At 58.5% G+C, this 14,316-nt stretch overlaps 2 protein-coding genes across 2 annotated transcripts; one reads left to right on the top strand and one right to left on the bottom strand.

The window, feature by feature from the left end:
* Positions 1–3,707: 3,707 nt before the first annotated feature.
* On the top strand, positions 3,708–5,368 carry CH63R_01569 (Integral membrane protein; the record flags this gene model as incomplete). The annotated part of the gene is made up of 5 exons (XM_018296544.1): positions 3,708–3,809; positions 3,934–4,003; positions 4,206–4,305; positions 4,373–4,608; positions 4,710–5,368. 5 exons carry the CDS (start codon positions 3,708–3,710, stop codon positions 5,366–5,368), a joined length of 1,167 nt encoding a protein of 388 aa, XP_018164906.1.
* A 4,764-nt stretch (positions 5,369–10,132) lies between these two features.
* On the bottom strand, positions 10,133–11,677 carry CH63R_01568 (uncharacterized protein; the record flags this gene model as incomplete). The annotated part of the gene is made up of 1 exon (XM_018296543.1): positions 10,133–11,677. The coding sequence occupies one exon, from the start codon at positions 11,675–11,677 to the stop codon at positions 10,133–10,135; it is 1,545 nt and encodes a 514-aa protein (XP_018164905.1).
* Positions 11,678–14,316: the final 2,639 nt, after the last annotated feature.

Here is a 14,316-nt window from a genome sequence, read left to right as displayed (position 1 = left end):
GGCTCGCTCCCTCTCTCGTCTTGGCGGAGAGTCGACCTTGGCGGTAAAGGACATCTTGGCGGGGAGAGTGCCGGAACAAAAGGTGAGGGGAGGGGCCAATTCGCGTTGTGGGAGTGTCGCACGTTGTGATCTGACCTGCGAGCTGCGTCTGCGTCCGTCCTGCATCCCATCCATCCCTCTGCATCATCCCATTGTCATTTGGTGACTGTTGGTCCCGCCCAGGAGTTCTGAGCGCGCCTTCGACAGGTAGAGCGTCGTGAGGCATACCCCATGCACGGCCTGTAGGAGGGGAGGAGAGAGAGAATTCCTGTCGCTAGCTAACGGAAACGGCGTCTGGTCGGCCTGCTGGCTGATCAGAGCGGGCGTGATCAGGGCGGCACAGCGTGCGGTTCTACCTTTCAGTGGGCTCAAAGGGTCCACCGGTAGTGTTGCATGCGCGGAATGAGAACGGGAGGGGAAGAGTTAATAGTAGAATTTGGTTCCGTGGATCGGGAGAGGGATTGACGGTCAGTCGAAGGCCGACCCGGCAGAAAAAAGACGAGATGGAGCAAGGGGCGGGCCAGTGGTGTGTTGACAGAGCGTTTGTTAGAGGCGGTGTTGTGTATGATAATCATTTTCGTACTCGTAGTCTGTCATCAACAAATAGAAGCTTCATTCGGCTTGGCAGGCATGTCTCAGACGTCGAATGTAGTGTGTGATGAAGGGCACCGACCCCAACCTCTCTCAGTCGGCCGGATGAGCAGCGAGAGGCTGAATGGGACGTTGTGAGTCTTGGTGCTGTATGGGCACCTCCGTGCAATGCGAGGTTGGGCATTAGGACGAATGCAAGCTGAAGCAAAACAGAGAGAGTGAGAACAACTGTAGACGGCGGCAAAGTTGTAAATCCGAGGGGGATGCGGCACCCCGGATGTCAACAACCCTTGCAGCACTGATGGGCTCTGCCACACTGCAGCGGGGACCAGAGGCGGCCGGAGCAAAGTGACGGATGCCGTTTGGGATACGGCGGCAGGGGAAAAGGCGAGGGTGATTGGGCGAGAGGTGGTCTTGGGAGCAGGCGACTGGCGATTGCATAGCTAGAACAGCATGAAAGGAACGCTAGGAGTCAATCGTGCTGGCGGGCCCTCTAGGCTAGGCTCCATGGGCGGTTGGATGCGGAGGGTGGGTGGGAGCAGGACGGAGGCGTGGGTGGTGAGCTGGTTTGTGGGCGGGTTTGGCGAGAGACACGGAGGTATCCGCATCGTCTGTAATGTAGCTTTGTGTTGCATGGTGAACAAATGGATGCGTATTGAGTAGGTGTCGAATTGTACATTGTATAGAACGACAAATAATAGTTAATAAACGAAGGGTTTGTGCCGGGTGAGTGAGTAAAGCTGGGGACCATTGAAAAAAACGAATGTTAATAATAAAGAAAGTTAAAGAGGGAAGAAATGGGCGAGAATGACGAGGGAATCCTGATGCACTCGGAAGGTACGTACCGGCACTACCCCGGCGGGAAGTGGGATGCTTGTCGGTCGCTGAAATCTGCGCAACATGTACCTCGCCGCCTTGCACAGCGGCAAAAAGATACTTGAGAGGGCGGTGGTGTTGGTGGTGGTGGTGGTGGGGGGACGATATGGGCACAGGCGCGGTCAAATCATGACGTCGGAACTCAGCCGGTCCGCTTGGCGAAGTGGACCAGGGAAAGATATGGGGCAGCCTGGGGCCAATAGGATGCTTTCTCGTCTTTTTCGCCGCTGGGTGGATTTCTCTTTTCTTTTCAGTGGGGCTGGCGGCCGTCGTCTTCTCGGAGAAACACACACACAACACACACACAGCATACCCATACACACCTACGGAGCACAGATACACACCAAACCATTAGGTACCTGCCTACCATTACCATGCCTACCATGCCTACCATACCTACTGATACCTACCAATAGACTGACAGACAGACAGGCAGGCAGGCAGGCATACAGATAGACATAGACACACACAACTCAACTGTTACGCCTGCCAAATACAACTTACGATAGTACAAACTCTCCCAACTAGCAACCTGCTTAAGCTTGGCGAAATTCCTTGGCTTGCCTGGACGGATGACATCGACATGGGCTCATTCACGACTCCCTCACCAACACGATTGGCATCAAGATGGACCAGACTCGGCAACATCAATACCAATACCGTTCCCAATGGCCCTAGGCACTTCACATCGTATCCGTGCCGAATGAATGACAGATGCCGGCAGCTGCACCGAAGAGATGGATTATGGACCAGCGACCGAACTGTCCCATCCACCATCCACCATCCACAATCCACAATCCACCCCTCCACCCACTCACTGTCTTGGCCAGGATTCTTCTGTCTCCCCCATGTTCCCTGTTCTTGGCCTGCCCAGTCTACCAGTCACCCACTACTCTCCAGCGCGTCCAATACGCTGCTGTGCTCCGGGCGCTGGCTAGTTGATGGCTTGCTTGCTTGCTTGCTGGGCGCTGAAGTGTTTACCGTTCCATCATCCATCCGCCTCGCCCACACACAAACAAGCAAAGGAGGCCCGCTCGCTCTACCACATCTTATCCCTCTCGTTCTCTCCCTTTCTCGTTTGTTCCCATACGTATCCGTATTACAGAGACAGAGTACCCTAACTACCCTACTGTACTCTGCATACTTTCCACCAACCTGGTCGCAACCCCATTCATTTGTCTCCCCATCTCCATCTGTCCCCCCCCACTGACATCTTCCTGTCTGTCCATCCGTCACGCAGGCCGTAGGAGAGAGATACAGACCGACTAGGGACAGAGACAGCCACTTTCAGAAAGGCAGACAACAAGAGCCATTTCTGTCTACTTCTCCCCCCCTGCTCGTCCCAAGCCCCCCCAAACTCAACTCAACTCTTCTCTCCATCTCTCAACCCAACCCGGAGACTTTGACACCTTGACGCCGGGAACAACCTGGATCTGGACCTGGATCGCCCGAACCCACCGCCGACCGCTGCCAACTTTCTTTCAAGCTCCTCCCCAGCCCGCCGCCCAATCTCCCACCACCACCAACAATCACGTCCGTCAACCGTGACTACAACCACCACCACTGCCACCGACAGCACCGACCTACCTCCGCCCCCAAAGGAACGTTGACGTTGCATTTGCTCCGGGACGGAGAAAGAGAAAGGAAGTCGAAAGGAGCAAAAGGAACACGCCCATTGTCTTCTCAGTGCGCCCCGACCCCCCCCGAGCCGCCGCCGTCTCCCTGCCGGGTCCCAACCTTTGTGACGTCGATCGACGAAAGAAAACATCGACACGACGACTCTCCGTTTACCGCTACCGTGAACCGGCGAACCGATTAACCGCACCGCCCTCCGAGTCCTATCTTCGACATCGACACCGAACCCTCCCGTATCGCATCGCGTCGCCCTGCGTTGCATCGCACCGCGCCTCGCGCCCTCCTCAACGACGGCTTCACAGCTCCCCAGACCACACCACCCCGTTCCACCGACTCCCATCACGACGACGTCGACACGATCTCGCGATCCCTCTCCCGAGAGAGACCCCGTCCCCCCCGACCCCGCCGAATCCAACTCAATCCCGCTTGTGAACCTGCAGCCCGCTGGCCCCGACACATCATCACGACGGCTCGATAGCGCCCCGTCTCCTCGCGAGGCACCGGCTCAGCCGACGAGGTCTCCCATCCCCGAACCCAAGGGGTCCGAATTCCCCACCTCGTCGTCCATGGCTTTCTTGACAAACAACATTTGGCCCAAGGATGGGAGGAATAGGTCTCACGTTCCGGCCATGCCGGTGTGGATCGCCGCCATCAGGATACTTCAGCTCGTAAGGACACTCGCGACCCCAGATTTCTTACTCCCATTTTCAACGCTCCAAGCCGACAGACATGTCAAAGACCCGATACATTGCCGCGAGCCGACGAGATGCTGACCCCTCTTTGTAACACTAGGTTCTCGCCATTGCGACGTTAGGCATCACCATCTTCGGCCTCACCACCATGCAAAAGGCGACGGGATATCGTAGGATAACGGTATGCCCCTCATTCCCGCTTCAACCACATTTGTCGCCACCCCTGTTGGCTTTTTATGTTTGATCTGTTGCTGACCCTGTGCTTGTTTGTTTCGTGATATAGTCCTTCAGCGGCACAGAGGGTTTCCGTACGTCACATCACCACCCCGCCTCGCCCTCTTACTTGTGTCTCGATGCTGATTTTGACCGTAGCCTTTTCGTGGTTCGCATTCGCCTGGACCTTCTCCTACTTGACCTGGTTGGGCGTTGCCGTTATGTTCATTCCCATCATGTACAACTGCTGGGTGCATCTGTAGGCCACATCCCCATCCCCTCCTCGCACGTATCGCAACGTTCCCTCACTGACCCGTCCTGCGCAGCGGTCTCGAGTTGCTCACCGTCGTCTTCTGGCTCATCACCATGGCCCTGTTGGCCAGCCATGCTGACGATCTCGATTCCCTCGACGCCTTCATCGTGACCTTTGGGCCAAAATACGAGGTCTACTACAAGATGAATGTTGAGCCTTTTGCCGACGGCTTTGTTGCTGCCACCTTTGCCGGCACCGCCACGTCCGTCGTCAACTTTGTGCTTTTTGTCATCACCATTAGTGTTTTTGGTGCGTGCCCCCCTCCCCCCTTTCCCTCTGTTGTTAAGATATATCTGCTTGACTGAGGATGCTTACCCCTCCCCCTCTCGATCTTGACTGACCGTCCCCAGGCCGCGCCCTGCATGCTCTGCGCAAGGCAAACCTGGAAAAAGCGCCCAGCACGACCGATTCGCAGAAGACGATTCAGGCCGAGGGAGACAAAATGATCGCGTCGCCGCAGATGACATCCGCCGTCCCTACTTACATCCACTGGAACAGCCAGTACCCTCCTCACCACACTCACGCCTACCACTACTACGGCCAACCGCCGTACACGCAATCGCCGCACTCGCAAACGAACCCTTCGCCGCCGAACTCCGTCCCACCCCACGGATTTCAACCGGCCTACTTCCCCAGCAGCCAATGGCCGCCGCAGCCCCCTCAGCAACAACCGCCTCCCGAGGGCGGTGTCTGGCCGGCCCAGAACTACGGCATGTACCAGCAGCAGGTCCCCATCGCGTCCCAGCATACCGGCCAGTCCGGCAGCAACATGGGCTCGCCCCAGTTTCCCATGGTGACCCCAGTGGCACCCACCAAGTCGGACCTCCCGGGTGTATACTCGCCACCGCCCCCGGGTAGCGCACATCCCGGGCAACCGCCACAACAACGCCCACAGCCGCCGCCCCCGGCGCCCGGCACTATGCAATCGCCGGTCGAGTTGAACGATGGGCGTGGTGAGGAGAATATGCCGGCGGAGCTGCCAAACAACCCTCCTCGGTCACCCAGATAACAGCATGTGCACCATGAAACGAAGACGGCAACTTCTGCCTCGGTATCATGTTTCAGGCAGACGGAATGATGATTTTCAGAAACGATTTTACGGCGTTTACCAATTGGACGCCACGGGACATATGCATAGAAAACGGCGTTTTTCGGAGGGCCTGGCGCAGCCCAATATGCTCGGATAGCATGCCTAGGGACTTGATCGGCATTTCTTTTCTTGCTTTTTTTTTCCCGCCTCATGAGGGTCATCGCACACCACTATTATTATTATTTTCATGATCGGGACGGGGCAAACCGCGGCGAGTAAAAGAATTGGGCGGAGAGGCACCATGGGTTCGCATGGTTTACCTCGCTTGTATTTCTAGTTAGACGGCCCTCTCCTCTATTGGGGACTGAGGTGCATACTTGTTTATTGCATGCGACCCTGATGTATGAGTCTATCGGGAATACCATGCGCTAAGCGCGTTTCACTGCTTCCTCCATTCGCATTACTGCATGTTTTTGAACAATACTACTTTGCAGACGAGATATGTACTGGATGAACACGCTTAGGCGATGCTTCCATGTCCAACATCAGCTCCATAGCTGAAACGAATTAACGAACAAGAACAGCTGGCTAACAAAGACGCCGACGGGTATCGTGTCAAACACTTTGCCTGGGATTAACCGTTTAGTATACGTAGCGGAAGTACGGATTCTCCTTGTCCGTGAGATCCTGAAAGGCCAGCTTGGCCCTCTCGTCCTCGTCAACGGGCAGCGCGGCCCGCCGCTTATTCTCGCTCCAAAGGACGTAGTACAGCGCGCCCGACGCGAGGATGCAGAGGACGTAGCAGATGATGAGGCCAAGCCACAGTTCCGGATAGTGGCTCGCCTTGCTCTGGGACCGGACGAGCTGGGGGCCGACGATGTTGCCGACGCAGTAGGCGACAAAGATGGTGGCGGCCATGAAGCTCTTCTTCGTGTGGCCGGCGACGTTGGACATGCCGAGCGTGATGACGAGGCTGACGACGCCGCCGAAGAAGCCCGTGATGGAGTAGCCGACGACGGGCGCCGCGGCGTGGTGCGTCCAGGCGGAGCGCCAGATGAGGGCGCAGCCGGCCATGACGGGGAGGCAGCAGACGGCCAGCATGAGGATGCGGACGTTGGCCAGGCGCGTGCCGAGGTAGCCCGTCAGCAGGATGACGGCGAAGCAGATGGCGCCGAGGGGGAACTGCAGCAGGATGGCCTCGTACGGGGTCCAGCCAAAGGTCGAGACGATGAGCGGGCCGAAGCCCGAGACGGCGCCGTTCATGGTGTAGGCCGAGGCCATCATGAGGGCGACGAGCCAGACCTTGGCGTCGGTGAGGGCCTCCCTGACCTGGTAGGGCTTGAACTGCGTGCAACGGACGCCGGTCTGGCCGTGGCGCAGGCGCTCGACGGCGGCGTGGCGCTCCTCGGGCGTGAGGAAGCGCGCCGAGACGGGGGAGTTGGGCAGGACGAAGCAGAAGAGGCCGAAGAGGAAGGTGAGGCACCCGGCGAGGAGGTAGATGTACTGCCAGGGGCGGAGGTCGCCGGAGCGGATCTGGGCGAAGGCGTAGTTGAGGGCGCCGCCGACGATGGTGAAGAGGCCGGTGGCGGAGAACCACCAGCTCTGGCGCAGGGACTGCTCGGCCTGGGTGTAGTAGCCCGTGACGATGCACATGAAGCCGGTGGGGATGACGCTCTCGACGAAGCCGAGGAAGAAGCGCTGGGCGTAGAGGCCGCGGTGGTCGGTGACGGCGGCGGTGAGCATGCAGACGGCGGCCCAGACGAGGACGAGGACGCCGAGGAGGCGGCCGACGTCGAGGCGCTGGAGGGCGTAGGTGGTCGGGTAGAGGCCGGCGAGCATGCCGAAGTAGAAGAGGGAGGTGGCCCAGGAGAGGCGGGAGGTGTCGACGGCGCCGGAGGGGAGCGGGACGGACAGGCGCAGGTCGGCGGTCATGCCGAAGATGGCGGCGGAGCCGAGGATGGCCTTGTCGTAGTAGACGAGGCCGTAGCCGAAGACCATGGCGGGCATGAGGAAGAGGTCGATCTTGCGGACGGCGCGGGCGGCGACGGCGGGGTCGTAGGGTTGGGGGCGGGTGCCGACCATGGCGAGGGCATCGTCATCGGCGGCGGCGGCGGCGGCGGCGGCAGCAGCAGCAGTACGGTGGGGGGGAGGCGAGTCGGCGGTTTCGAGGTCGGGATCGGGTCCGGGGGCCGGCACGGGGCCGGAGGTGGCCTGGAGGTCCTTTTCGGGGGCCATTTGCGGGGGTGAAGCGCGGGGGGAGGCGCGTGTGCGTGTGCTTATGTGTGTTTGTGTGTGTGGGTGGGTAGGTTTGGGGGATGAGAGTGAGAGTGGGAGCGAGTGTGGGATACACCTTGTTTCGTTTCAATCTTAGTTCTAGATCGTTTAGATTTCTTCTTATTTTGAGTTGGAGTATATCTGAAGCGCGTCTGAGGGCTTTTCTTTCACGGATATGAAAACAGATCCCGGGTGGGTGGGATGAGTGAGCTGAACTCTTTGTCCGTCGTCGCTAGTGCTGTCTCATTGGCCGAGGGCGAGCCTCGTTTGCGCGGTTTTCCCTTCTTGGCTAAAAGAGAAAATAAGAGTGAGAACAAGGACGAGGGAGGGGGGGGGGGAGGCAAGGCCAAGACTGCCTCTTGTGGTTCAGAGAGAGATGGATGGAGGAGGGTTGCAAGGTTTGGAGCGGGAAAATTTCAGTGAGCAAATCACACTCGGCCGCTGGTTTTGTGAGTTAAGATGACGACGGGCTGCTCCGCTGGGGATCACCAGACTCGTCGCTGGCCGAGTCCACCTGTTCTCTAGTCACGTCTAAGGTGATGGGCTGACTGGTAGACTGGTCGCTAGCTAGCCGGCTGTGATGAATTAAGCTTGGGTGTTTTTGACTTCTCCCGAGTCCAAGGTGCCGAGAAAGGTATCCTATCGCTGCAGCCGCCCCCTCTTCCCCCTCCCACCTTCTTTCCCAACCCCCAACCCGACTCTAGGCCCCCCATGGCACGCGGTTCTGGATCCAGCTAAGCGAGCGGATTCGCTAGGCGGACCAAGAATTCGGTAACTGGCTTGGAGCATCGGGAGACTGTCATTGGCCTCGGTCTGGGCCCCGCCCCCCGGGTATCAACGGAGATAGGGGGCCGAGTTCGGTGGCCGGGCGGGCTAACGTTGACGGGGTGGGGTGAGGAAGACGACGAAGATGACTCGGGTCAACGCGAGGGATATCCTTGGTGTTGGGGGGGTGAAGGTGCCGGACTGGAGTAATCTATTCCGACCCCGGTTTAATCACTCACAAAAGCTTGGGAAAATACATGTGAGGCAAGGTGTATGTGTGTGTGCCCCACGGATGAGCTGGTGTGAGGATTCGGGGACTCATCCGATGCGGCTGAGATGGTGGATATGAGTGAGAGACCCTTTTCCAGTCAGTCCCGAGTCTTCAGTCAGAACCTTGGTCTTTTGTCTCATTGCGTCCCGTTTCCTCGATTCTCCTGACCAGCAACGGGAATGGCTCAGCAGAGTTGCCTGCCACAAGAGACGACGTCTCACGATGAAACATGGAGTAACTGTGGAGGGGTGAGAAGGGGCGGAAGAGTGCCCGCTCGAAGCCTTGCGACCAACGCAGAAAAGGGCTTCTGTCTTGTTCATCAATCGTATGATTTCCCCAACTTGAGCCAGTTCACTCGTGTCGAATCAGCCACGCCAATTGCGTACTCGACAGTATCCCCCTAGGGAAACAAGAAGCTTGAGAGGCCAATGGGAGAAGGGATGGATCACGGGTGTTTGTTTGAACGGATACTCCAGAAGGTTTCCAGTGACGGATGTGGTGTGGTGGATGGGGGATGTGCATAAGGCTCTGCACAACTCGTTTTCATAACTCATGATGTTTTGTGTAAGTGAGGCGACATTGTCGACATGCTGGAGGTACGTACCGCCGAACGGCAGTCCAGAGCTTCCCCCAGACATCACACACACATTTCCACTTATACATACTCATTCATTCACTCACTCACTCACACACTCAGGTCGGACCTCGGCCTGCCTCGACCACATCGCGACATCAGCGAGACACCACACCATCTTTCATGCGGCAACGTCCTTCCCACCCGAAGCTCTGTTTCTTCTCTCTCTCCACAAAACAAAAACCCTGTTTGCCACAGGGCTCTCCGCGGCCCATGCCGCCACGAACTCGGGAGCCTGGGCCAGTCTTGGCTATCCGGGAAGCCCGCCATTTGCTCCTCTGGACGCCTGCGGCCCTCGTTGACGGTTGTCTGATGTCTGCAGCATGATTGACAAGAGTATTGATCGACTGCCTGACTGTGAGGCTATCGCGAAGCCCAGTACTGGGCTGACCGTGTCTCACTCACTGGATGTGTTCAGGGCACCGGCATCACCACCATCGTCATCATCAAACAGCTCCATGGCATAGAGAAAAACAACGGTTTACGTATTAGTCGCAAAAAGCCCGCCCTCGGTTTCTTCGGGTCTCTGGGTATCCCAGTCCAGTCCAGTCCAGTCCAGTCCGGGCCAGGCCCGTCTCGTGCCTTTATCGCATCAGCCAGACCCCATTCCCGTGCCGCCATAAATACACACAAAAATCTTTGGCTGTGCCAGTATTAACACTAGGTTATCGGTGACGAGCCGTCGCCCCTTCCCTTCCCTTCCCTTCCCTTCCCCTACCCTCCGCCCGGCCTCTTCTTCACCGGCCAGTCTCGGGAGGTTCCCGGGGGTAGGGCCAACGGCTCTGATTAAACACTAGGCTCATTGAAGCTTGGCCGCCTCTCTTTCGGCCTTGTTCTGTTTCCACCACTTCTGCTCGCGCTTGATGGCATATTCGATCCAAAACCTCGCCGCCACACCCCATATTATGATCCACCCAAACAGGACGCCCAGCGTGGACCCGAAGGCCCGTTCGAACTCGAGGTTCCAGATCATGGCCGCCACGTAGCCAATGTAGCACGTGCAGCCGCCGATCCAGAACAGCGTCAGCTCGAGAATCATCTTGCGGAACATCATCGACTTGTCGTACCGCTCCACGTACTTCTTGCGGAACTCGCGGTTCTGCGCCCCGTCGACGGCGAAGAAGTCCTCGGCCGCGTAGTAGACGATGGGCTTGAGCCGCGTGCCCTTGGGGTCCGAGTTGATGCGGAACGGTATCTTGATCGGGATCAGCGTCATGAAGGCGATGACGTCCAGCACCATGAACATGAAGGCCGGCGAGTACAGGTACAGCCACTCGACCACCTCGGGCTCGTACACCGTCGTCGAGCACACAAAGGGGACGAGCGCCGCGATGAGGCCGAGCGTGTACACCCACGTCGTGGCGTCCATCTCCAGCCAGTGCTTGGACAGCAGCGGCGCGCACTCCTCGAACCGCGCGATGAGCCGGTAGACGCGCACCACGAGGATGTACACCTCGCCGAAGCCGAAGGAGATGATGGCGAACCCGAGAATCCGACTCTCGATCGTCTGCACGGGGCCCAACCCGCACTCGACGCCGGCGTCGTACGCCGGCTGGCAGGCGGCGCGCCGGTCGTTGCGTCGGGCGCGCAGCCAGCTGTAGTAGATGCAGACCGGCAGCGCGAGGTCGAAGAAGAGGATGACAAAGGGGCCGATGGAGATGGAGATGTGCTTCGTCCAGTCCACGTACTTGGTCAGCGGCTCGAGCTCGTCGTCGTTGTCGTCCTGGTCGTTCTCGCCGATGCCCGCGAGCACGCCCGGCGCGGACGGGTCGTGTGTCGTCGTCTTGGGCATGCCGTCGCGCCCGAGCATCTGCGCCGTGCTCTCGCTGACGGCCGTGATGGTCGAGTCGCGGAACGTCTCGCGGTTCTCGTCGCCCCCCGGCGCGCGTTCCCGGGCGACGCTGGCGTTGGAGGCCGCTCCGGGGGCGTCGGCAACCGGACCCCCCGGCGCCGCCGACTCGCTGCCGCCCGTCACCGCCGCCTCCTGCGACCCCCTCCTGCTGCCCTGCTGCGAGCCGCCTGCTCGGCTCCCCGCTTGCGACGGTGCCTTGTTGGACGGCGCCTTGCTCCCCGGCTGGGATCCTCCTTTCGCTGCAACGTCATCGGGCGCCTTCTGCGAGGCCGGCTTGCTGCCGTTATTGTCGACCGCGGCGTCTTCGCTCGGCGCTCTGTCTTCGGACGGGTGGCTGTTTCCCGAGTTGGAGGTGCTGGGAACCTGCTCCTGAGGCGCGTCTTCGAAGCTCGCCTTGGACGACGTGATGTGCTCGCCGCCGTCCATGTCACTGGTGATGTCGGCGGCGGCGGCGGCGGCGGCAGAGGCCGGCTCATTGCTTCCCGACTGCATCGCAGCGATACCCGGTCGATCCTGTCTGGAATTCGTTGTTTTCAAGGGAAGAAAAGGAGATGAGGTTGCAGGAGCATGAGTGAAGAAGAAGACGAAGGGAAAAGGAGAAAAAGAAGAAAACGAATGGGAACGAGTGAAGAGCTGAACAGCTCTTTTCCACACACGCGCGCGCGCGAGCCCAAACAAACAGCAACGAGGGCGATGACCAAGACGAAGAAGACGACGAGACAACGATTCCTCTCTCTCTCTCTCTCTCTCTCTCGATGTGGCTCGGTGTATGTGTGATACAAACAGGAACCAGAGCTCGCCTTGCTCTCTATTCTCTCTTTCTCTCTCTCTCGCTCTCTCTAGCTGTCTCTCACTGCACGAAACGTGCGACCTGACTACTTCATATGAAAAGGTAAGTAAGCTCACCCTTTGGCGGGACCGGTGTGTGGGTGGCGCGGATCTCCCAAAGCGCACGTCCGCCCACAACCCATACGCCCGTCGCAACACGAATCATGAGGGCAGCATGAAATGCATCGCGACTTCAGACGGACCGCCTGGCCGGCCGGTCCCTGGTTTCGGAAAAGAACAACGTGCCCAAGTGGGTGCCGGTATCTGGGCTCAAAGCGGAGGGATACAAACTCACATACCTGTACGATGCACACACACACACACACACACATACATACATACATATATTGTACATCGGGTATCTGAGTACCCATGCAGTATCCGTACTGCTGCTCCTCTTCGGGCCCCGAGCCAGGAGCCAACGCGGCCGGCCCAGGAATGCCCTTCGGGTACTTGGACGGTCGTCCCACATCAGCAAACTCTGGCCGGCATAAACCCAGAGCTTTCAGCCTTTACTATGTACCTCTGCCCGCTGCCACCAATGCCCTGAGTTTCTTGGCGGGTGTGTGTGTGTGTTTGTGTGTGGGATGAGAAGAGCCATAGGGACAAAGGGGGAGGGGGAGACAGCAAGACAGGGCAGAGTGAAGAGCGTCGTCCTTCTGACATTGACAGGACGAAGGACGACGGACGCCTCGCTCTAGACTTCCAAGCCAAGGCCAGGCCAAGACCTCTCAGTTCCTCGAGACGTGGAAGGTTGTTTCCCTACCCACCACAAGGTCACCAAACCCGGGACTGTGAACTCTCGGGGGATTTTCTCTTTGGCCTCTTGGACGATCGGCGACGGACTCCGTTGCGGAACATGTCGATTAGCTCCCGACACCAGGGTCCGACCCTGGCGTTCTGGCGTCTAGCCCAGGCCCCTCGCGCCCTTTCTTGCGCTTCTGCCAGAACAGCCCTAGACAGACAGGTGGTTGCTGTCCGTACCTCTACGAGTACTTCCCACTGCTGGACAGACGAGAGTTGTTGCCCGGGATCTCCATGCTCTTGACTCGAACCCCCAAAGAGCCCGTCGATGGAGTCGCTCTCGGTCGTGTTCGGTTCTAGCGTCAAACGCTAGTGCGGAGTCAAGTCCGGATATATATCAGAGCACGCAGCAAGCAGCAAGAATGGAAAGCATATGGCAGAGGCAGAGCAGAGCGGCAGAGCGCATGCACGCCGTGTTCAACCGATCAAGGCATATCTCGCGCGGAAGGGGAGAAGATGGTTGACACTGGGACAACGTCCAGTTTGGCATACTGCGCGGGTATGCTAAAGCAACTCTTCGTCCCAGACTCCCATAGCTTGCTCCTGGTCATGCTGGAACATGCGGCCGGATGCGGGCATCAAAGCGCGCACATACGATGTACTCCCCTGTTTTACCCCAAATCCAGCTGTTCCCCTCTCCCCTCTCCCTCTTCTCATGCTTGCAAGACCCTCTTCCTTTCTGCAACCCCCTATGTTTACTCGTCCTTTAACGCAGGTATGGTAATGCAGGCATGCCATGACTTCCGCCAAGGTTCTGCCCTGTCCCCGTCAACGCCCCTTTTGCGGTTATGGTCTGATCCTCGAGACTACAGGTATGATATCCCCCAACGTTGTGTGGGATAATACCTGTACTTGCTTTCCTGCCGCTAGCAAGACCTGTGAACCGCTTACCCAAGAACCTTTTTTTCCCGCTGGTCAGGGGAGTGAGTCGAGACCCGACGCGCAACCAGAGAGCTGGCTGGCTTGCGCTTCGGCCCTTGCCCTCTCGGCCTTGTCAAACAGTTGATGGTCGAAAAGCTAAACGTTTTGCGGAAACGAGGCTGGGCCAGTTCGTTCGTTTACCAGCGGACTGGGACTTCGGACAGAGACGATGGGGCGGCGTCCGAGGGACTTAGACTCCGGCCCTGCCCGCTTGGTCTTCGCATCTTCCCATGTCCTATCCGTCCGTAGCATCCATGGGGCTGCCGGCCGGACACGTAGGAGAAGAAACCATGTTGGACAAGAAGATAAACTGGCCCGGTCTATTTCGACACGGCCGTTTCCAACCGGTCTTCAATATGAACTGGGGATAGCTGTCCTGGTGACACAGGAGAAACCAACATGACTCTCCCTGTGCTGTCAAACTGCGACTCCATACTCTGTTCCCTCCCCCATATTTCCATGGACAACCGTTCAACGCCGGCCAAGGTCGCCCGGCGCCGGGGGTTCTGACCAAGGATGCGCCGACTAGCCCGTCCATGGTCTCCTCCTATTCCCCCAAGGCGCGGAACCCTCCGGAG

Source organism: Colletotrichum higginsianum, chromosome 1 (assembly GCF_001672515.1).
Source record: "Colletotrichum higginsianum IMI 349063 chromosome 1, whole genome shotgun sequence".
In the NCBI taxonomy this organism is placed as follows: Eukaryota; Fungi; Ascomycota; class Sordariomycetes; order Glomerellales; family Glomerellaceae; genus Colletotrichum; species Colletotrichum higginsianum.
Note: the sequence above shows the minus strand (reverse complement) of the source record. Positions and strands in the feature narration are given on the sequence as shown.